This window comes from Perca flavescens, chromosome 3, assembly GCF_004354835.1.
Source record: "Perca flavescens isolate YP-PL-M2 chromosome 3, PFLA_1.0, whole genome shotgun sequence".
Lineage (NCBI taxonomy): Eukaryota > Metazoa > Chordata > Actinopteri > Perciformes > Percidae > Perca > Perca flavescens.
Window position 1 is genome coordinate 40,041,480 of NC_041333.1, and position 25,000 is coordinate 40,066,479.

At 42.0% G+C, this 25,000-nt stretch overlaps 1 protein-coding gene across 2 annotated transcripts in view; it reads right to left on the bottom strand.

The window, feature by feature from the left end:
• Positions 1–24,696, bottom strand: part of il1rap (interleukin 1 receptor accessory protein) — a 35,689-nt gene extending 10,993 nt beyond the window's left edge. The window contains exons 1-6 of one of the 2 annotated variants that reach the window (XM_028574482.1): positions 24,229–24,696; positions 23,997–24,159; positions 20,807–20,889; positions 12,183–12,378; positions 10,343–10,426; positions 1,339–1,570 (exon numbers count right to left, since the gene is read on the bottom strand). In XM_028574482.1, the coding sequence (XP_028430283.1) occupies positions 1,339–1,570; positions 10,343–10,426; positions 12,183–12,378; positions 20,807–20,889; positions 23,997–23,998 (597 nt within the window). In that variant the 5' untranslated portion in view covers positions 23,999–24,159; positions 24,229–24,696. Of the gene's footprint in view, positions 1–1,338; positions 1,571–10,342; positions 10,427–12,182; positions 12,379–14,088; positions 14,151–20,806; positions 20,890–23,996; positions 24,160–24,228 lie in introns of those variants that run through there. The other variant, XM_028574483.1, reaches the window with a different exon arrangement.
• Between the last annotated feature and the right edge of the window lie 304 nt (positions 24,697–25,000).

Below are 25,000 nucleotides of genomic sequence, written 5' to 3' on the forward strand. Positions count from 1 at the left end.
AATGGATCTAGGATCTAGGATAAGACGCTCTAAAAGACGCTGTAGAATTTTAGCAGTTAAAGTTGTATTTGTGCTCATAAAAAGGGCCAACCCGGTCTCACGCCAGTTCTTGAATAGTCACGTTATTTTTATTTATTGATTTGTGTACAGGTCAAGATTTGTGTACAGGTCACGATTTTCGAAGGTTAACATTTGCCAAACTGCCATGACACTGGGCTGCTCTGGGGGACGCATCAATGGGGGAATGACACACCGGCAACAACAATGGGACGGACCGCAACACGGGGACGCGATCCCCGGGCGCAGGGACACTATCCGCGATCTCTGTGGTACGCAACCACGGGGACGTGAAACGCCGACAACAACGGGACGGTTGTGGTTAGGAAAAGAATAACGTGGAAAGGAACTGCAACACGCGGGACACGATCCCCGGTCTCCTGGGTGAAAGTTTGTTTGTTTGACCCAGATTTTCTGCTTTTCATACTACTCGCTACGGGTCCCGTGCTTCCCATTTAAATACATTAAATTAAAATTCTTAATCACCACACGAAAACAAAACGGCATAATCGTGTCCTGTTCACGAATCAATAGATTCAATAACATGACCATTTCACGAACATCTGTGAGACTGGGCTGAAAGGGCGGTGTGCAGAAACTATAGTTTAAACCTTTTATGGCATAAGGGTGCATTGTGTACCAGACAGATAAGCAGAAAAACAGGGAAGACAGTTAAAGTTAAGAGATTAGGAGAGGACGTTTCACCACACAGAGGCCTGTGTGTTGGTCTGCGTGTTTATAAAGATAACAGTTTCTGCCTAGAAACAACGAGACACCCCCTGTGAGGGGAGAATAAAAGCTTAAGGGAGAAAAATAGATCGGAGCTCATTCAACCAGGACATCTTGGTGGACCGGGCTCTGACTTCATGTCCGTTGCTAGAGAAACTTAGTCTTGGTTTGTGAACCCACAGCTGTGTTGTAACTCGTATGCTGGACTCAGTAAACGTTGCTAACTGAACTCTTCATCTCAGATTGATCCTTGTGTTTTGGTAAACTTAAGTCCGATATAAAGAAGCCGCGGGAATTGGGTAACTGGAGGCAGATTAGACTGGCCTTAGGGCCTTATTTTGGACATTGAAATTCCCACAACGCATTAAAATCCACATTGCTATTCGGTCCGGTAGATACCGGCCGTTTAGGCACCAGTGCCATATTGGCACCGGGTTTGAGTACCCAACCCTAGTCTACATAAACTACAGTTATGAATGTCAGGACCAACATACGTACGTATGTCAGCTTCTGGAACTATTTAAAAAGATGGCAGTCCCATTAGATACATACGATTCCCGAGTGGCTTCTCCATACATGGTACCATGTGACGGTTGTGTTTTTGTCAACCATCTTTCCGGCTTCCTGCAGGTCTGGACAGTGCAGCATCTTCCCTTCCTGGAGAGGGATGACCTCTTGAGTGGGCGCCACGGCAACCAGAGGCTCGCAGTCAGCACCACGGACCACCTCGTTGGGCCGCAGCACCTTCAGACGCATGCCGATCTTACTGCAGGACGAATTGTTCCTGTGGAGACAGAGATGGAGACGTCAACAACTGAAGCTGTTTCTAAACCCCTCTAGCTCTTTGATTGGACGTTTCCTAAAGTAAATTAATACGAATATTAATACACTTTATTTGTATAGCACCTTTAAAAACAACAGTTGACAAAGTGCTTTGACAGAAGCAAGTAAAAAAACAAATAATAGATTATCCCTACAGAGATAGACCTTTTAGTTAAAGAGTAAGATCCTTTTTTTAAACAAAAACATCTGCAAAATTGCATTCGCTAAACTCCACCAGACTCCATGTAAATAATCAGTAATTTTTTGGTTGAAATAAACCCTTAATTCATCCATTTACATGTGGAAATATGCTGGCTCTATACACGCTAAAAGTCCTGATTATTTACATGGAGACTGGTGGAGTTTGGTGATGGTGATTTCGGGGCTGTTTCATGTTACACTAAAAGGATCTTACTCTTTAACTAAAAGGTTTATCTCTGTAGGGATCCTTTCCATAATGTTGTCAGACCCTTATTATAATAATCTGAGCCTGTCAGCGGCAACAACAGAACTTTTAGTGAATGGAAATCAAAGATTATGGGTGACAGTGGGATATATAGCAAAGAAATAGAAAGATAAAATTGGAACTAATAGTAAAATAGAGTTTATTTATCTCGTAAATAGTCTCGGAGAGAAGTTACGGGGTGCAGAATAAAGAATGAGACTGCAAAGAAATCTAGGACGACGACATGCGCAGCGGAGCAAACCACAAACCAGGGACGCCACCGTCAGCTTCTCAAAGCAGGGGCTTAAAGAAGGCGACAATAATGTGCAAAAACTTCAGACCAAAACCCCCAAAGAATTTTTGTAAAAAAGAATTCCAAAAAAAACTTGAAAAACATAACAAAAACATTTAGAAATTTGTCATAAAAGTCCTCAAAAAATTGTCCTGAGAAAAATTCAAAAAACAACAACTTTGAAAAAAAAAAAAAAAAAAGAATTTGAGAAAAAAAAAAAAAAATTGAAAAGATTGCCCCAGAAAAAACTAGAAAAAATGTGACACAAAAGTAAAAAGAAATTTCTAAAAAAAAAACTAAAAAAAATGTCCAAAAAAACCCTAAAAAAAACCCACACAAAAAAACCATTTAAATAATTGTCAATAAAATAAAATCCTCAAAAAATTGTCAAAAAAAACCCCAAACTCCAGAAAAAGCCCAGTTTTGATGATTGTGTGTGTGTGTGTGTGTGTGTGGGGGGGGGGCTGTAACGCCTATGCTGAGTATGCATACTTTGCAGAATAAAGAAATCTAGGACGAAGACATGCGCAGCGCTGCAAACCACAAACCAGGGATGCCACCGTCAGCTTTTCAAAGCAACCGATCTGTTTTGGGGTCATCACATGTGAGGAGATGCTCAGACAGGAAGCAGGAAGTGACTACTGCCCACGCAGAATATTGCCATAACAGTAGAACTCAACCCACGCGTTGATCAGCACTTTTTCTGACATTTTTGTCACTTTTTTTCGACAATTTTGGCAGTTTTTTCAATGTTTTTTTAAGTTCAAAAGGTCCCATGACATAGTGCTCTCTGGATGCTTTTATATAAACGATAGTGGTCCCCTAATACTGTATCTGAAGTCTCTTTTACATAGGCCTTAGTGGTCCCCTAATACTGTATCTGAAGTCTCTTTTATATAGGCCTTAGTGGTCCCCTAATACTGTATCTGAAGTCTCTTTTATATAGGCCTTAGTGGTCCCCTAATACTGTATCTGAAGTCTCTTTTATATAGACCTTAGTGGTCCCCTAATACTGGATCTGAAGTCTCTTTCCTTAAATTCAGCCTTGGTGCAGAATTACAGCCACTAGAGCCAGTCCCCCAATGAGCTTTCCTTAGGATGTGCCATTTCTGTGTCTGTAGCTATTTTGGTTTGGTTTGGTTTGGTTTATTTATGGATATAGAAAGACAACAAGGGGATCCAAGGGATAACATGTAAAAGCGAGAAACACTTTTTTCCAACATGGTCCCTGATGTAAGAGAACAGGACATACAACACATGCAAACACATACAGTCCTAAGATTAAAACAATAAGAAATAAAACTACACATCAAAAAAACAGCTAAAACACCATGACCTACCAAACAATAAATTTCCCTGTCCCCAATCTAGATTTTATTTCCCCCTAATTATCTATTTTATTCCATAAGTAGGCCCTAACTTTATGTCTAAAATCCCTTTTCGTTACTGCCATTTTGATATGAAGTGGAAGACTATTCCATAAAATAATTCCTGTATAAAAAAAGGATTTTCTGGCTTCGCTATTCACACATGGCACCTTACATGAACGGACACTGGCCCTAGTCTCATGGGCATGTTGAGTATGTACCATTAAAATCTGAAATCCCAAATACTTTGGGGCTACAACATTAATAATACTGTACATATGATTAAGTTTAAGTTGTTCAACTCTAAGCTTAAAAGGCAGGAACTCAACCCTCTTAAACTCATTTCTTCCCACATGATACCTAGAAGGTTTAGACAGTATAAAACGGATCATATTATTTTGCATACTCTGCATCTTGTTTTTCATTTTCATCGTTAGGCCACTATACCATGCTGAGCATGCATAGTTAAAATGGCATTGAAGGAGTGCTGAGATGAGGAGTTTTTTTTTATTTTGGAGTCAAACTGTCTTGTATTACGGTATAAAAATTTCAATTTGCAGGCACTTTTATTCAGTAATTTCTCTGCAATGGAATATCCTGACAATGTTTGGTCCAATATAATACCTAGATAAATAACAGAATTCTTTGGTTCAATTTCATTTTTGTTACATATAACTTTTAATGCAGATGCCTTTTGTAACTTACGTTTGGTGCCAAATAGGATGCACTCAGATTTCCCTAAGTGCAATGACAGTCTGTTGTCGATCAGCCACTCTCTTACATTTTGCAGCTCACCACTAAGAGTGTCTTCAATTTGGGAGATGTCTTTTCCAGACACTAGTAGTGAGGAATCATCAGCATACAATAATAACTGACATTTGACTGCAGCTGGCATGTCATTTACATATATTAGGAATAACAAAGGGCCTAATATCGAGCCTTGGGGTACACCATAAGTTATGTTCATGGGTTCAGACAGGACTCCATCAAAATCACAAGTTTGATTTCTTTCTGATAAATATGATTTAAACCATTTTAAAAGAAACCTTCCCAAAACCCATGCATTGTAATTTGGATAAAAGAATAGAGTGATCCACTGTGTCAAATGCTTTTTGTAAATCCAGTAACACCATGCCAGTATAGTTACCTTTTTAACTTTCTTGTCTGATGTAATCACAAAGATAAGTGAGGCATGTGTCAGTGGAGTAAGCAGATCTAAATCCAGATTGGTGGTCATATAACAGATTATTCTTGATCAAATGCCGCTCCACTTGATCAAAAACCACTCTTTCCAATATTTTGGATACACTTGGTAGTATTGACACTGGTCTATAGTTTTTCATATCTGTCCTACTGTTCTTCTTGAACAAGGGGAGTACCCTGGCCCTTTTCATCTCAATTGGAACCTTACCTAGTTGTATGGACAAATTTATGATATGTGCAATAACCTCACCAATAGCATTAGCACTATCCTTTAAGAATCTGGCTGGAATATGATCCATGCCAGTAGCTTTATTAGTAGATAAAGAAGCTAACATTTCTATAATCCTCTCCTTAGATACTAGACTCAGATTGAATGTATCTGATGACACATCTTGATAAAGGGAGTTCAGGAAGGATACCCCATACTTTCCAGCTCCTGTTGGTAAATGTGAAGCCAAGTTGGCAGCAACAGTAGTAAAAAACATATTGAAATGATTTGATATCACTTTTTTATCAAAGCAAATAGCATTATCAATGTCAATCCCAGTGTTACAGCTGTTACTAATTATTTTCCCTGCACCTAACTCTTTAAGAATTTTCCATAATGTCTTTGGTTGATGAATATTCTCTGTCACTGCCTCATCATAGTATTCAGCTTTAGCCTTCTGTATATGATATCTTGCTTGGTTTCGGTTATACACATATTTATCAAAATCAGGTTGCATATTTGACTTCTTATACTTCCTGAAATAGTGGTCTCTCTGTCTAATTAAATCAATAATTTCAGTAGTCATCCATTTGGCCCTCTTCTGTTTCACTCTAATTTCTCTCATTGGTGCAACCATGTCCAATACTATTAAGAACTTCTCCTTAAACAATTCCCATGCCCGATCGGCATCATTACTGTTAATAACTGTACTCCAATCCTGTTCAGCCAGTTTACCCTCCAATAGCTCCTTAGCATATCGTCTTGTACATCTTATTTTTAAGGAATGATGAAACCCTGGTCCTATTCTAATTTTTGAAATTTTGCGAGTACAGAAAATAACTTTATGATCACTGATTCCAATATCCAAAACCCCAGACCAGCTGATATTGTTTCTATCAGTAACCAACACCAGATCCAGAATAGATTTAGAATACCCATCTACTCTGGTTGGCTCCATTATAAGTTGCTCCAGACCAAGCACTTTACAGTAATGTAAAAACTTTACCAACAGCCCGTTATTTTGTGGACATAAGCAAATTCATATTAAAATCACCTACAACAATACATTCTCTCTCAATCAACACATTACTGTCAATACATACTGATTCTAATAATTCATAAAAATCATTTTGTTGGGGGGGTCTGTAACACACGCCTACAACAATAGGCTTTGTTTTAGGTAGTCGAATTTCAACCCAGGCAGCTTCCAGTGTCTTTATCTGTATTTCCGGGCATGGGATAAAAGATAAATCAGTCCTGATAAACAGACATACCCCTCCTCCGTTTCTATTGCGGTCTCGCCGGAAACAGTAGAAGCCTGGCAATTCAACTTCCTTATCCTCAATGGAGCTATCCAACCATGTCTCTGTCACGGCAATCACTGCAGCTGTTGTCCTTGCAGTGAACTGCCTTATTTCATCCATTTTGGGAAGAAAGCTTCTTGCGTTCAGATGAATAAAATGTAATCCTCTTTGGTTGAAAAAGTTCAGGGACGTTTCTTCTGTGATCACACTATCTTCCTCCCCAAAAGATATATCATCTCGTTTATTGAGGAGAAGAGAGGGGGGACAAGGTGGAGGGTTAGGGGGTGTGGCCTTGACCAACTTTAGAGGCATAAGCTTCTCCGTATATGTGCGCCTGCTCTACCCACTGAACCAACCCGGCCACCATTTTGTCGCTTTTATTAAAAACATGTTCTATCGCCTTGTTTGATCAAGGAAGCCATCGCCGTTTTATCTCCTTCATTAGTGAAAAACATCCGGCGGTCACCTGCGTCAGGCTGAGCGGCCGATAACATCTCGGCTGACTCGGAGCTGGAACAGTAATGTACTTCCTGGCACAGACCAGAGACTTCTCTCCATTAAAACACTGACTCGTGGGGGGGAGGGGTGGGGGAGTGCTTGTTTGTGGTTAAGTGTCATGAAGATTAATCAGCTCAGAGTGATTTCTCAAAGACTTTATCCTCTCAGTTTATGTGGAGTTTCCAGTAACCAGCAACCTTTACTATCAACACACTGCGTGTGTGTATGTGTGTCACACACATTCTTTTAGTATTTTACTTCATTTTTCTTGGTTTCCTGTGCAGATAAGGACGTGGAAACTTGCACAGATATCGAGAAATGTTCTTCCCCAAACTGACACGTATAGTCTCCTATCTGATATCAAAATGGTAAATGATGCGCGTGTGTGTGTGTGTGTGTGTGTGTGTGTGTGTGTGTGTGTGTAACCCTAAATGGTGGTAGGTAATACATCTAATTTCATATAGGCCTACTGCTTTAGTAAAAAAAATATTTTTTCAGGGCTCTGGCTCTCTCCTGAGACCGTTGTCATACCACAACATCTCAATAGGATTCAGGTCAGGACTTTGGCTGCAAAGTCTTCATTTTTTTTCTTCAGCCATTCGGGGCACTTGCTGGTGTGTTTAGGATCATTGTCCTGCTGCAAAAAAGTTCGAAAACTACTGTTGCACTAGTCTGGACATCTTGCCGTGCCAACGTTGCAATAAAGGTTTCCTAAATGCCATGTATATACATTTGCTGTCAGCTGTCAGGCCTCGTTGATCTGTGTGGAGCTGGCTGGTGAATGTGACTTGCTGGATACACCATCAGTGACCCTTTTTGTGGATCTACTGATTGCTGTGGATTACTTTTTTATTTTATTTCGTGGCATTGGATTACGGCAAAATACGGATCTTTTTTTTCTTAACGTGTCTTAACATTTTATGGTGTGAATGCGCATTTTATATGTATCGGGGAGTCGTCGGCATATACAAGAAACATTGTAGCGCAAGATATACAGCATAGAAATAGAAAGATAAAAGTACAAATGGAGTTCATTTCTCTCCTAAAGAGTCTCAGAGAAGTTACGGGGTGCAGAATAAAGAACGAGGCTGCAAAGAAATCTAGGACGACGACACGCGCAGTGGAGCAAACCACAAACCAGGGAGGCCACCGTCAGCTTCTCAAAGCAGGGCTTAAAGAAGGCGACAATAACGTGCAACAACTTCAGCCAAAAACTGCCAAAGAACTCTTGTAAAACAAATGTAAAAAAAAAACTTGAAAAAGGCGACACAAAAGTATAAAAAATGTCCCAAAAAAAACTTGAAATACGTAACAAAAACATTTAGAAAATTGTCAATCAAGTGACAGTTTTTTTTTTTTTTTTTTTTTAATCGGACTTTTGTCCGAAGTTTTTGTTGGTTCTCCTCAAAACATTGTCGAATTTATGTGTTGAGACATCCCGCCACCGTCTGTTAATTGCTTTCCAAGGCAGCCGCGCTGTGATTGGATTTCATAAGGGCGAATTGTTAAATTCTTACAATGTAATTCATAATCTGCATTAAAAATAGACATATATGTTTATTTAGCAGATTTGTTTTGTCCATATGTGCTCGTGCTGTGTTCCCCAAGTGGTAGGCCAGGTCTCAGCTGCTACAATGAGTTTTTTGTTTTTGGGGAGGGGGAGGGAGGCCAGCTCGAATGTCAAACTCTGCTTAGGCAGGCCGGTCACATTGAAGTATCAAATTTGGTAAGGTTGGATTAATGGATGAGTTGTTCAATTGTTGGGTCTTTGTAAATTATAGAGTGTGGTCTAGACCTACTCGATCTGTAAATTCTCTTGAGATAACTCTTGTTATGATTTGATGCTATAAATAGAATTGAATAGAATTGTTCTAAAATGCTGGATCAGTGTTTCCCCAAAAAGCCCACATGTCTTGTTTTTGTCCACAACTCAAAGATCTTCAGTGTCCTGTCCCAGAGGAGAGAAGAAACTAGAACAATATTCGCATTTAATGAGCAGAAACCACACAAGTTTACTTGTTTTACATTTAAAAAAAATGACTCAAACTGATGAATGGATCATCAAAATAGTTTAGCGATTAATGTCATAATTGAGGACTAATCCATTAATCTTTGCAGCTCCTCATCGTCTCAGCACTGTGACCTCATTAACCCTAACGCCTCCCCCCCCCCCAACCTGCAGTCGCCAGCTGAAAATCCTGAGTCTCCATTTCTATAATCCTTGTAGACTCTCAGAGACACTTTGGCTGATTAACTGCTGGAGGATCCAAACGGAGAGCAGCGGCTGCTTTTATCTGAAGGGTCAACCGAAGGGACCCAATGAGGCCGGGCTGGGTTCGGACAGATATTTAGAAATGATGTTGGGGTTCAGGTCGGGCTCGGTCACATCAGGCACTGAACATTTTGAATTTGAAGTAGGTGCGTGCCTGTGTTAATGTGCGCTTGTTGCCCCGTGTGCGCTGATGAGCTCATCTGTTAACATTTCTGAATACCTTTTTACAGCTGCTTAATAAAAGCTTTCCACACAAAAAAAACGTTTTTCTGGCCCAGCCCGCGTCCGACAGAAAAATGTGGCCCGATCCGCACTCTAGTCTGCTGCTTTGTTCTCGTTGTTTCTACGTTTCTGACACTTTCTTCCCACATTTTTGTTGCTTTATTTAAGACCCCGCGGGAACCTTGAGTGAGAGCATTTCCAGTCAGATGAACGATAAAACCAGGATCTTCTAAATAAGAGAGTTTAAAACAGCTACCTTTAGTTTATCTGTAAAAACTTTGCAAATATGAACATGATTTAGTTAAAGTTGAATAAATCTGGAATGTCGACGTTTTGGTCGTCTTTTTTCAGACTTTTTTGTTGTTGCTTCTTTCCACTTCTACGGGCTATTTTGACGTTTTAGTTGTTTCTTTTGACATTTTAAGTAAATGATATAAAACGCAGTTGGCTTTAAACTTCTCCCTTAAACAAACCTTGCAAATGTAAAATAGTTAAACATGAACATAATTTAGAGAGTCATGAACTTGATAAAACACTAAAAAGCTAAAAGACTCTGCGTGTCCTACCGTAGCATGCAGATGTCCTACCGTAGCATACAGATGTCCTACCGTAGCATACAGATGTCTTACGGTAGCATGCAGATGTCCTACCGTAGCATACAGATGTCTTACGGTAGCATGCAGATGTCCTACCGTAGCATACAGATGTCCTACCGTAGCATACAGATGTCTTACGGTAGCATGCAGATGTCCTACCGTAGCATACAGATGTCTTACCGTAGAATACAGATGTCTTACCGTAGCATACAGATGTCCTACCGTAGCATACAGATGTCTTACCGTAGAATACAGATGTCTTACCGTAGCATACAGATGTCCTACCGTAGCATACAGATGTCTTACCGTAGAATACAGATGTCTTACCGTAGCATGCAGATGTAGAGGCCGGTGTCGTCAGCGGTGGCCGGCTGCAGCCACAGCCTCTCTCGTTCTCTGGTGAGCCGTGCGCTGCAGAACACAATCACATGAATAACATTAGACTCTCAACGAGCACAAATCACATCCGATTAGAGCAGCATTAGAAACAAATGTCATGTTGACTGTGGTGACGCTAATCGATTTGCCTCCCAAACACACACACAAAACCTGTCTGGAAGGGAAATCGTTACAGCGCTCTTCAGTCAGTTTCTCTCCAAGTGTCTCAATTAGTCTGAATGACTCCAGACTGAGAGCTCCGTCTGTCTGTCCGTGGTAAGCCTCCAGGATAGAGGAGCGGAGGTAAAGCACTTCATACCATAGCTGCATCTCACGGCCCTTGGAAATATGCTGGCTCTATACACGCTAAAAGTCCTGATCATTTACATAGAGTCTGGTGGAGATATGCTGGCTCTATACACGCTAAAAGTCCTGATTATTTACATGGAGTCTGGTGGAGATATGCTGGCTCTATACACGCTAAAAGTCCTGATTATTTACATGGAGTCTGGTGGAGATATGCTGGCTCTATACACGTTAAAAGTCCTGATTATTTACATGGAGTCTGGTGGAGATATGCTGGCTCTATACACGCTAAAAGTCCTGATTATTGACATGGAGTCTGGTGGAGATATGCTGGCTCTATACACGCTAAAAGTCCTGATTATTGACATGGAGTCTGGTGGAGATATGCTGGCTCTATACACGCTAAAAGTCCTGATTATTTACATGGAGTCTGGTGGAGATATGCTGGGTCTATACATGCTAAAAGTCCTGATTATTTACATGGAGTCTGGTGGAAATATGCTGGCTCTATACACGCTAAAAGTCCTGATTATTTACATGGAGTCTGGTGGAAATATGCTGGCTCTATACACGCTAAAAGTCCTGATTATTTACATGGAGTCTGGTGGGTTTAGTGATGGAGATTTCAGGGCTGTTATATGTTAAACAATAGGGTCCAGCAGTGATGTAGTCTAATTCAGGGGTTTTCAAACTTTTTGTATTAGTGATCAAGAATTTTCGTGGACAACCTCATAATACACATAATAAAATATGTCTATTAAGCCGCACCCCTTAGTAGGCCTACTAGCACTAAAACTATAACTGCATCAGTACAACAAGCTCGTTAAAAGAAAGTTTACTGCACAGAACGGCTGGCACAATACTATATTTATTTTATTTATTTACTCAAGCTCCCGAGGGCTTAATCAGGTTAATTGAACAACAGGCTTACAGTATTTCCATAGCAATGGAGTATTACATCTAAACAGTAATAAAGACACTTGGATATAGTAAAAATTTCAAAACCTTTGGCGATTTTAGGGGATTATAAATCTTAAAAGTTTAGACTTGAACGTCACGGCCGAGCGCCACTAGCGTATTTTAGTAATCACACAATAACTTGACAATTTAATTGAAATTAAAATTTTATATCAATATACATATTCTTTTTATGCATATCATAGTTGGGGAGGTTTTGAGTGTGAGCAACTTCATTTTTGTTGCATTTGGATACGGTTTAATGCACCAATTTATGCTGGAAATACCTTTATTTAGCCTATGCTAAGAAGAAAATAACAGATGACAATTCAACATATAATGGAAAATATGTTGTTACATGTCATTGGGCATTTTTAAGTAGGTATATGGAAATCCTGGAGCTTTTTTAGTGGGTATACTGCGTATACCTGCGTATCACGTAGACTACACCACTGGGGTCCAGGCTCAAAAGTACCAAAACTACCCCTTGAAAATCAGCAGATCTGTTGACTTCCTGCAGTCTTACCTGTACGTGATTGGCTGCTCCAGTTCGTGGCCCTCTGGGAGGCGGTACCAGACGAGGTTGTGCCCGGCGCTCTGCATGGAGGTGTAGTTGTAGACGGAGGGATGAGAGAAAAGAGGGCAGGAGAGCCAGCCGGCCTCGCCCTCCAGGACCGACACCGCCCGCTCGCTGGACTCCCCCCAGTCGTAACACCTGGGCTCTGGGGGACACACGGTGACATTTACAGCTTCACACTTGTATTCTTCAGGTTCATGTACTTGTTTCTACTGGAGAGGGCCCAATACCTGAACTTGCATATCGGCCGATATGCAAGTTGCAAGTGTTGGAATGTAACTAAATACACTTACTGCTTTTGCGCCCTCAATTTACATCATAAAAACATAAACCCCTGCCACACTGGATTTGTTTTCGGAAACCCAGATCAGTGTCAGTTCTGCAATCATCTTACATTCATATAACCCTAAATATGTGTGCAATGTGCATCATATGGACGGGTGCACTTCATATGGTTAACTGTGCACAACACGGCCTTGATGATGCATTGCTTGCTGACATATTATAAGACAGATATAATCAGCTCATCACAAAATGTCCTTTGTCAACACATTTAATTAATTTAAGAAAAAGAATAACAATAAACCTGAAAAGTAGCCATTGAAATAAAGTGCTTGATTTGTAATTTTCGACTGCCACCAGCACTCTGCTAGTGGGTGAGGGGCAGTGCACCGTCTGCACGTGATCTGCAGTGTCTATCGGCGAACGCAAATATCGGCTCGATATATCAGCCAGCCAATAAAGTCGGTCTATCACTACTCCAGTACTGAACTTAAGTCAAAATGTTGAGGTACTTGTACTTCACTTGAGTCAAGCACACTGCTGATAGTTTGGGGCTGAAGCCACATGGACACCTTTCTGTTTTCTGACCCTGACCTTCGTGCTGTAAATATCCCACACTCACACAGTTATTTTTATCCGTCTGGGAAAGCTTCTGAAACATCTGATTTTACATTTCTGCAACGACGATGTTTGCTGCATGTACACGAACACACAGCCTCAACTAGGGATGCCCCGATACAGATGCCAGTATCGGCTGTCGGTCCGATGCTGTGCGCATTTACAGTACTCGTAAAAAAAATATATAGTATCGGTGCATCCTTAAAGGTAGAAATTATAATAAACTAAATTATTCATACAGTAAAAGTAGTAGTTTGACAAATATTTTTAAAGTTTCTGCACATCTTTAGGGACAAGGCCGGTAAGGGCACAAGTACCGACCAGAGCAGGGGGAATGAAAGAGGGAAACACCAGAGCAGGGGGAATGAGAGGGGGAAACACCAGAGCAAGGGGAATGAGAGGGGGAAACGCCAGAGCAGGGGGAATGAGAGGGGAAACACCAGAGCAAGGGGAATGAAAGAGGGAAACACCAGAGCAGGGGGAATGAGAGGGGGAAACGCCAGAGCAAGGGGAATGAGAGGGGGAAACACCAGAGCAGGGGGAATGAGAGGGGGAAACGCCAGAGCAAGGGGAATGAGAGGGGGAAACGCCAGAGCAAGGGGAATGAGAGGGGGAAACGCCAGAGCAAGGGGGAATGAGAGGGGAAACACCAGAGCAGGGGGAATGAGAGGGGGAAACGCCAGAGCAAGGGGGAATGAGAGGGGGAAACACCAGAGCAAGGGGGAATGAGAACTTCTGCTGTAAATCGTACAAGCAAGAAGCAACCCTCAAATATTTCAGTAATGTTTACATTTAGAATTGAATTGCAATTTACAATTGAACAAGTTACTTTAAACAGATTTTAGCTTCTACATCCGCCGTGAAAAGGCAGATAATAAAAAGATCCATTTCTGGCCAAAAAGTCAGATGAATAAAAAACTACTTGCTGTTTTTTACGAGGTTCTTTAATACTGACTTCCTAATGACATAATGATGGAGTGAACGTCGTCTGGGTCCGGTCCAGTCGCTGCGTCTCTGATTTAGAGTCTTTATGTGAGAATGAAACAGAGTTCAGTGGATGTCATCGTTAACAGGCCTTGTTAAAGGGCCAGCGTTATTACACTTCCATCAAAGATTAAAGCTGCTCCATTAAAACACTGAAACTCATCAGCACAGTCGACACTTTAAAGGGAAACTGCTGCTGCTGCTTTTAGCCGTTATTTGTGGCAGCCAAAAATGTCCTGTCCTGTTAGTAGTGTCCTGTACACTGTCCTGTGACTCCAAGACACTGTCCTGTGACTCCAAGACACTGTCCTGTGACTCGATGACTGTCCCGGGACAGTCAGACACTGTCCTGTACACTGTCCTGTGACACAGGACAGTGTACAGTTTTTGCTGCCACTGCTTCTCTACATTTGGCATAAAAAGCTACACAACGTGAGGGTTATTTACAGGGAGAACCAAACCGTGCAGAGTGAAAAAGATGTGAACACACTGCTGATAGTTTGGGGCTGAAGCCACATGGACACCTTTCTGTTTTCTGACCCTGACCTTCGTGCTGTAAATATCCCACACTCACACAGTTATTTTTATCCGGCTGGGAAAGCTTCTGAAACATCTGATTTTACATTTCTGCAACGATGATGTTTGCTGCATGTACATGAACACACAGCCTCAACCAGGGATGCACAGATACCGATATATATACAGTATCGGGTATCGGGCCCAGTGCCGTGCGCATGTACATCGGTGCATCCCTAGCTTAGATATAACAATAAACTAAATGATTCATCCAGTAAAAGTAGTAGTTTGAGTTAACACATAAACATTTAAGTGCCCATATTATTTTCTGGGATTTGGGGTGTTATTTTGTGTCTCTGGTGCTTCCACACGCATACAAACTCTGAAAAAAACCATCCGTGCTGTTCTGAGTGAGATACGGTTTCTGAATGTGTCCTGCCTTCAGTCTCCTGGTGAGCTGGTCAAAACCTGCACGGCTTTCTACATCACTAGCCGAGACGAGCTGGCTAACCGCAACCGTTAGCATGCAAGCGCTAGCATGCTACCTCGTTGTCAATGGCAAAGCACTGCTACAACACACACTAGTTCACCATAATCTCCAAAAGAACTACTTCCATGTGCTCCCTGTTTGAGAAGAAGTCTCCCAGCTGATCCTGCCTTGGAACTGACTGAAGTCGGAGAAACAGCCTTTCTTTTACTGTCTATGGAGCTAGCTGACATGATCTACGATCTGAGCTACTGAGCATGTGAGAGCTCAATCAAAGACAGTACAGAAGAAAAGATGTCTCTCTCTGTAGCTAAAACAGAGACCTGAACACACAGGGTGAAAAGAGGAGCTGCAGCAGTGAGAGAGAGCTGTGCAGTACAACAAAAATATGGTGTTTTTTGAAAACTAAACCATGTAAACCTATTCTGGTACAACCTTAAAATACAATTATGAACCTGAAAATGAGCATAATATGGGCGCTTTAATGACTAACAAAAAATGTAAAAGTTTCTGCGCATCTTCAGTAAGGGCACAAGTACTGACTTTACGTTTTATCAGCATTAAGCTAAAGAAAAGGGAAGACAAATCCCTTCCAACTGACCCCCAGATTAAAAAAGAGAATCTGCAAAGTCACACTTAAAAGACTTAAGCAACAACTGGTCATCCAAATCAGCACAGACCAATTTTCTGCCAATTTATTTAATTGACTAATTAGTTTCAGCAGTGGCTCACGCATTCGGTCTCCAGCCAACAATCAATCAACCAATCAACTAAACGACCAATCAGAGACGCACACTCTCCTGCAGGTCATTTATAATCGATGAGATAATAAGATGGAGGATGGAGACGATGACGGTTCAATACGTGGAAATAATAGTGATGAGTAATGGGTTCTTTACAGACAGGCCTCTTCCAGTATCTCAACACAACACACTCCCTATTCTGGTATCTTACCACAGATGCATTCTGGGAGAGGAGAAGGAAAAAGGAAGAAAAAAGCTCTGGGTTGTTGTCTACAACACTTAAACCTAATACACAGTGTGTCTTCCTAAACCTAAACTTCCTAAAAGACCGCTGGAAACTGCTTCAAGATACCAAGAACTTCAGGAAGACACACAGAAAGCCTCTCTGGAAAGCCCCAGATGTTGGCTTTTATGCTAAACAAACAGAATAACCCTAGCTTTAAGTCATGCGGAGATATCAAACCTAACGTAACATGATTTATGGATTCATATTTATGGATTTATTGCACAAAGACAATGAAGAGGGTGATCTCAGGAAAGACCTTTTTACAACAGTGCATCGCTCTGCCTCTAAACCAAACAAAAGGAAATCTATACACTGCATTGATTTAGAGATTATTGATAATAATTGAGGAGATAACGGAGGCAGCAGCTGGAGAGCTAAACTGAGGACCAGCGGTCTGCTTTTGGGTCCAGAGCCTCAGCTTTAATATCCGAATTGTTGGACACTTTCAGCCCGCTGGTTCCCCTGAATACTGGATTAATGGAGGCTCTCTACACCTACTGGAGTGTGTGTGTGTGTGTGTGTGTGTGTGTGTGTGTGTGTGTGTGTGTGTGTGTGTGTGTGTGTGTGTGTGTGTGTGTGTGTGTGTGTGTGTGAGACTGTGTGTGTGTGCGTCTGTGGGTAATTGACCTGTCAGGTTTTCCTGCCCAGAGTATTAGTCTTTCTATTAAAACCTTCTCTAACACCGATCCACCTCCTCCCCTCCCTCTCTATCCATCCATCCATCCATCCATCTAAAGGAATACCATCCCTCCTTCCTAACCCTCTGAAGCCAACACACACATTATCCATCCATCGGGGACATGCTGCTCTTCGATTCTCACACAGGTTTCACTTTTAAACCCTAACTGCTCGTGTGGAAGGTGTAATAAATGAGTCGGATGTTGCTCAGCAAATATGAGACACAGTAAAAAATGGAAGTTAACACTTTTAAGCACCCTGCACCCTGCACACTGCCTGCGTGGCGTGAGCGTGTCAGCTGCGTGACGTGTCCGTTTTCATTTCAGCTCCCATGTTAACAGGTTAGAGCGTGCAGACTGCCTGCTTGACACGCACGTCTCAAAACGCATGCTAGAAATAGGACCAACGCCTATTTTTTACATGACAAGCAACCGTATTCAGGCAAAACTGAATACGAAATGATGTTTATAGGTCATTTTGACCGGAAATAGTTTGTAATCTGCGTGCTATTCCTGTCATACTGAGGTTTATTCTGTTTGGATATTCAGAAATAAAGCCTTTTTCCAAATGCAGCATTTCCAGATTAAGACACGTGTGATATTCTGGTATTATTCAGGTTTTAGAAGCATTCTTTGGACATGTATACAGCGTATTCAATCAGGGTTTTTACTGCAGTTTGCAACAGTTTACGATTAGTTAACCGCGAGTTTACAGCTTAATACGCCTACACATGATACAGTGTTTCCTCTGTGTAGATTTTGTAGTGGCGGCCCGCCATGGCAAAATTTCTGCCGCCACGGTATCAGAAATAGGGCAGACGTACAATGTAGTCGCGGTCACCTTTAAAATGATCCTGCCGTTCACATTGCAATTTAACAAGTAGAACTATTCAGAGGTTATTGGACCCGTCCAGTTTAACAACAAGTAGAACTATTCAGAGGTTATTGGACCCGTCAAGAAGTTAACAAGTAGAACTATTCAGAGGTTATTGGACAGTTTAACAAGTAGAACTATTCAGAGGTTATTGGACCCGTCCAGTTTAACAACAAGTAGAACTATTCAGAGGTTATTGGACCCGTCCAGTTTAACAACAAGTAGAACTATTCAGAGGTCATTGGACCCGTCCAGTTTAACAACAAGTAGAACTATTCAGAGGTCATTGGACCCGTCCAGTTTAACAACAAGTAGAACTATTCAGAGGTTATTGGACCCGTCCAGTTTAACAACAAGTAGAACTATTCAGAGGTTATTGGACCCGTCCAGTTTAACAACAAGTAGAACTATTCAGAGGTTATTGGACCCGTCCAGTTTAACAACAAGTAGAACTATTCAGAGGTTATTGGACCCGTCCAGTTTAACAACAAGTAGAACTATTCAGAGGTTATTGGACCCGTCCAGTTTAACAACAAGTAGAACTATTCAGAGGTTATTGGACCCGTCCAGTTTAACAAGTAGAACTATTCAGAGGTTATTGGACCCGTCCAGTTTAACAACAAGTAGAACTATTCAGAGGTCATTGGACCCGTCCAGTTTAACAACAAGTAGAACTATTCAGAGGTCATTGGACCCGTCCAGTTTAACAACAAGTAGAACTATTCAGAGGTCATTGGACCCGTCCAGTTTAACAACAAGTAGAACTATTCAGAGGTTATTGGACCCGTCCAGTTTAACAACAAGTAGAACTATTCAGAGGTTATTGGACCCGTCCAGTTTAACAACAAGTAGAACTATTCAGAGGTTATTGGACCCGTCCAGTTTAACAACAAGTAGAACTATTCAGAGGTTATTGGACCCGTCCAGTTTAACAACAAGTAGAACTATTCAGAGGTTATTGGACCCGTCCAGTTTAACAACAAGTAGAACTATTCAGAGGTTATTGGGCCCGTCCAGTTTAACAACAAGTAGAACTATTCAGAGGTTATTGGGCCCGTCCAGTTTAACAACAAGTAGAACTATTCAGAGGTTACTGGACCCATCCAGTTTAAGTCCACATACTGTTGTGTTGATGGAGTTTACTGTCAAAATGTTCGTTTTCTTCCGAGTCAACCTTTAAACGAACAGCTCCACCAAAAACGTCACCGCGGTGGGTCCGTTCTAAGTGTAGACCTGTTGTAGATGCTATAATTCCTCAAATAATACAGTTCAATCACAACTGAAAATATTCCTCATTGTGTGTGAATAGAGGTGAATAAATATATTTGTTTGTGTTGCAGCGAAGTGTCAGTTCCGTTTCATACGTACACAACATTTGGCGGCGGGGCGCACATTAGCACAGGCACGCACCTACATAATAAGCTGTTTTAAATATAAAATGTTCAATGCCCGATCGCGCTGATGTGACCGAGCCCGACCTGAACCCCAACATCATTTCTAAATATCTGTCCGAACCCGGCCATCAGAAGGAATACGAGTTGTTCATGAAGGAATCTCCAGACAGCAGCCAGAATGCAGCAACTTCAGGTACAGCAAAGGAAGGACAGTCACTGTTTACTTCATTCATGTGTTTACTGGGTTCATGGACTGAGGATCGGAGGAGGACTCGGGATTCGGCCGAACCCCAAAAATCTGGATTCGGTGCATCTCTATCTCAAAGTAAATCTACGGGACATTAACCACTTTTGTACAGTATGTGCAGTGTGTATCAAACAGTTTGTTGGTGTCATAATAACGCAGTTTCCCCAAAGGATTAAGTCCAGTTTCATCTCATTTAATTCCCCAACATCAGCTCCATCCATCCATCTACCCCCCACTATCTGCTCCCCTCCTCTCTTTACATCCATCCTTCCCCCCCCCCCTCCCTTCCCCTCTACTCCCTCCGTCTCTCCTTCCGCTCTCAGACAGTCTTACAAATGACCTTCCTCTCGCAGGAACTATCCATCCCTCGTCCCACGGGGACCACAGCTTCGGCTTTTAATTAACCCCGCTTCTGCAGAGTTGCACCGCATGAACAGGAGAGATTTTCACCTTCGATGCCGCTCTCACAATGTGGAAGGTGAAAGAAACATCATAAAGGACCATATTTCACGTTTTTAATTCCCTTCTGCTGAGAAATAAAACTCTTACACAGACAGATTGGTGCAGCTGTGTCAAATTGGCCCAAAATTACGTTTGAATACTCGTTTCAATATATTCAAACATCTATTTGTGCGCATTATGAGAGGGCAAAACAATACAACGGGAAACAGAACTTTACGTTCAACATACAAAACGAGCAAAGGACAACGTCCCCATGCAGAGACGAACTTTGTCAACATCTGTTTAATCTGTAAGGCAGGGCTGTAGTCAGGACCACCGTTGTCAAGTCCAAGACCAGGACTAGTTGAGACCAAGTCAAGACTGAGACCAAAGAGGTTCGAGTCCGAGTCAAGACTGAGTCCAGGACAGAAAACGTCTCATGCATGACAGTGTCAAGACTACAGGTTTCCCGTATTTGATGCTTTGCAGAGTTTGCAGTGTGCCCTGTGCTTCTTTTTAAGCGCAGTGCTGAGCAATTCCTGGTGATTTCTACTGTATAACCGAATTTGATTACGGCAGAATTGGCGGACACAAGGGTTAACCCTTACCCTCACCCTAACCATGACCTAATTCTAACCCTAATCCTACAACCAAGTCTTAACCCTCAAACAGCCCTTTAAACTTGTGGGCTCCAGCATTTTGGCCCCACAAAGCTGTCGGGACCCTGTATTCCCAGTTTTTGGCCCCCACAAATATAGTTTAACGAGAACTATGCTTTCAAAATACCAATTACATCTGGTTTTACGTTTATGTCCTGATACCCCTAGCACTTTGGGACGTAACGTAAGTGCACCCCCCCCCCAGTGGAAACTGTGCCCTAGTGTGTTTATTTATCACGACTAATATCTTTATGGCATTTTTTCCTCCCATGGTGCAGCCCTGATTAGTATAAGGGCTGCACCCTCTGTGGGTCATTGATTTGTGTTCTCTAACGAGAGCCAATCACAACTCAGATGTCTCTTACCTGATTGGCTGGCCTGACCGACAGCTGCTGTAGTCCCGCCCACCACGAGGGTGAGGAAGAGGAGGGTGCAGATTAAAGACGCCCTGCACAGAGACGGAGAGACTGTTAATGCGCCGTACGTTCATTTTAAAATCACTTTCTGTGGTTTTATTTCAAAGTGTGAGCTTTTCTAACCAAATCGTGACCCCCCCCTACACCAAACTCTAACAAAAACTAGAAGAAACCCTCCAGACAGGATGTTGTATCGGCCAATCAGTTTGTAATTAAAATAAACTGAGTTCAGACACTTTAGACACGACAAGCTGTCTCACAGGGTCTCCATATTTCAAAATAAAAGCCTTTTGAGTAGAGAGAAGCAAAGAGGTTAGGGTTATTAAGGAGAGAGAGATAGACAGACAGAGAGACAGAGAGAGATAGAAAAAGAAAGAGAGAAAGAGAGACAGAGAGAAAGAGAAAGAGAGAGAGAGACAGACAGACAGAGAGAGAGAGACAGAGAGAAAGAGAAAGAGAGAAAGAGAGAGAGAGACAGGACAGAGAGAGCGCAACGAAAGAAAGGATGAAGAGAAGCTGGAAACAGACGGACGGAGAGATAATGTGTCACAGCGGGCGATCAGGCAGAGCTACAGGACCCCAGGAGGGACATACAGAACCATCCATCTCACACACACACACACACACACACACACACACACACACACACACACACACACACACACACACACACACACACACACACACACACACACACCAAATGGAGCTCAATAGACCTTGCTGCATTTGGCGTGGTGTGTGTGTGTGTGTGTGTGTGTGTGTGTGTGTGTGTATAGAAGTGTGTAATACGCCTCAGGTATGGAGACGACAATAACCGCGCCCAGGAGGATTGTGGGTAGTTTATTAATCATTTCCAGGAGCGTGTTTGCTTTGCACAAACAAACACTCAGCAGTTTCTTCTGAACAACAGAAAGAAATCACATTTCAGAGTCAGAGCTGCGTTACCGCCGACAGCCGCACTCTTCACTCACACGTTCAGCACGCATTCATCTTCATTAGTTATACGCTTCGTTTGTATACGCACAACCGGCACATATGGGCACTCCGCTAAAACTCAAGGCCGCGCCCCTTTTTGGGGGATAGCAAACAGACGGTCCAACAGAAGTCTCTGCAATTTGACGTGTGTTTGGATTAGAGCTGCCACCTCTTAGTCGATTAGTCGACTAATCGCTCATTTTGGTCTTAGTCGACTAAGATTTCTTTAGTCCATTAGTCATTTTTTATGCTTATTCATGCTTAATTACTCATTTCCAAGAAACTTCTGAGCACATTTCTGGTAAACACCAGATTTAAAGTGGTGCTTTTGCAGGATTAATTGTGGAGAAACTCAGTTTTACAGATGGTTAATTAACTACATTTATATTGTGCTTTTCTAGTCTTAACCACCTCTCAAAGAGCACAGCTCTGTCAATTAAATCAACTAATCGATTAGTCGACTAAATCATATAAGTGTTAGTCTACTAAGGAGTTCTTTAGTCGAGGACAGCCCTAGTTGGGATCATAATTTTGACAAATGTGTGTGGATTTTTTTTCTCGTTAAACGGATTAGTATATAATATAAACATTAGACATGTGTATACATTAACCAGATTATCAGGTTAGTTGTACACGTGTCTAATGTTTATATTGTGACCTTGCCCGAACATGAGCATTCACGATACCTTAATAAACTAAGTTTGATCGCTGCTGGTCTGGTCTATAGCCTGGAGCCGGTCTGGTCTATAGCCTGGAGCCGAAGCCCATCTATCAGGATCTATTTTAGGACATGGCGAGAGGACAAATGGAAGACCAGGGGTTTTTGGATGTATTGTTGGTGCAACGAACTACTCCGCAACCTTTCGGCATAGTTTATTAATTCAAAACGGTTTGTTTGAAGTAGAAGTTTGGAGCGATTTACGTTTCCTCTGTTGTTGATTGATAACAGGACACATCTGTTGTTTTGCACAATTTTTAGAAATAAAAAGGAAGAAATGTCACTCTTTTGTGTGTATGTGGTGTGTGTATGTGTATATATGCGTGTGTGTGTATTTGTGTGCGTGTATATGTGTGTGCGTATGTGTGTATACGTGTGTGTGCGTGCGTGTATATATATATATGTGTGTGTGTGTGTGTGTGTGTATATGTGTGTGTATGTGTGCCTGTGCGTGTGTACTGTCTTATTTGTTCTATTTCCTATTTTGTTCTTTGTGTATTTGTCTTTCCTGTTTATATTTTGTGTGTATTTTGGGTAATTTGCTGTGCTGCATTGAGCAGCTGTGGTGAGTGAGTTTCCCTCATTGAGGGATCAATAAAAGTTTTTCTTATCTTAAATTTAATTACGAACATTTGTCTGCCGGGCGTCATTTTAGTTTAAATCTGATGATCCAAAGCGAAGAACTGTAACAGTTCCCTCCATTCATTAAATGTATAATGATGATGATGGTGATGATGATGATGATGATGATGGTGATGATGAAGGTGGACTGCAGTGTTCACTGCAGAGTCCCCAAACTGATGTGATTGCCCATAATCTGATTATCAGACTGGGTCGATAGAGTATACTGATTCTGCTGTGTGTGTGTGTGTGTGTGTGTGTGTGTGTGTGTGTGTGTGTGTGTGTGTGTGTGTGTGTGTGTGTGTGTGCGTGTGTATGAAGATAAACTAAACTTTTTACATTAAAAGATGTTTTACAAATATTTGGAGTCTTGTGAAAGATTATGAATAACAGGCAAAAACATTTACACAAATTGTAATTCTGTTCGTTTGAGCGCGTGCTGGTGAAGTGTGTGTATGCCGAATTTTAGGATACATAAAAATGATTAATGCAACTGTGTCGTTTGTGTCTCTATCTGTATGTACAGGTTAGAAAAACGGGACAAAACATTAAAATTGTGAGATTCTTAAATGAGATTCCGCACGCAGGACTATAAATGCGAGCGAACAGCAAACGCGGGTCTATCTTTGGGTAAAACGAGTGTAGATGTTCAGTCATCCGGGTAATACTGTTAATTCAAAGCGACTGACAGTGAATGAACCCACAGAGTGACCTCAGATAATCATAAAATAAACATGATCACTAATAATAACGTGGAGCCTTGCCAGACTCCATAGGGAAAACACACAATTAGAGAATAAACAGACAGAAGGAGGGTTGACTTACATTGACAGCCGGTCTGGAAGGTCTGCTCGGTGTCTGCCAGGTCGGGATGGATCATTCGGTGATATTCAGCTGAGCGTCCCGGCGGACGGGCGGTAGCAGAACTGTGCGCGGGGCGGGTCCGGACGGGACTGTTGGGGTACCCCGGGTCTTGCTGTGCGTGTGTCTGTGTGTGAGAGAATAGTGACAGTGTCCTGCAGCTGACTCACCCACACACACAGACACACACACTCACCTTCCGGTTAGCACCGCAGCACCGGGAGCTCTGATGATTAACGGCCCGCGTCAGGGCTCGGCCGCGGCTGTAAATCTCCAGGAGTAACGGCGGCGCACCGGGACGGTCCCCGGTGGTCCGGGAAGTCTTCCCGTTTGATCCTGTGTGTGTGTGTCTCTGTCTGTATGAATAATTAATGAGCCCCGAAATAAAGTCCCGTGGTAGCCTAATGTTTAACTTTTGAAAGGCAGCGAAGTGTTGCAATTATAGCGGAGACAGGAACTAAAACAGAGAAGAGAGTTACTTTCTCACACACACACACACACACACAGAGAAATAAAGACGTATCAGCGACACGTTCTGGTTTTAAATCTGCGTAAATGCGCAACGTGAAAAGATAAGTTATAGCAGCGGCGTGTGTGTGTGTGTGGATGTTTGTATGTGTGTTCACGTGCATGTAGGAAGTAGCCTAGAAGTTGATGTGTATTCCGGTTGGTGGTGCTGCTGCTCCTCCTCCTCCTCCTCCTCCTCCTCCTCCTACCCAGGCAGAGTTACGACATCGATCAGTGATTTCCTAACAGCACGCGGCGTCCAATCACAGCCTGATTCAGTTAAAACAGGTCAGACCTGTCATACTTGCGCTGCAGAGTCTCATCAACTGAACTACCACGAGTATGGGATCCAATAAGGGTCATAAATAAGTTGTGCGTGTGTAAAAAGAAAGTTGTGAAGCTGTAGAATAATTTTGTGAATGAGTAATTCATACATTTGCGGAGAAATACTTTCAACAGGG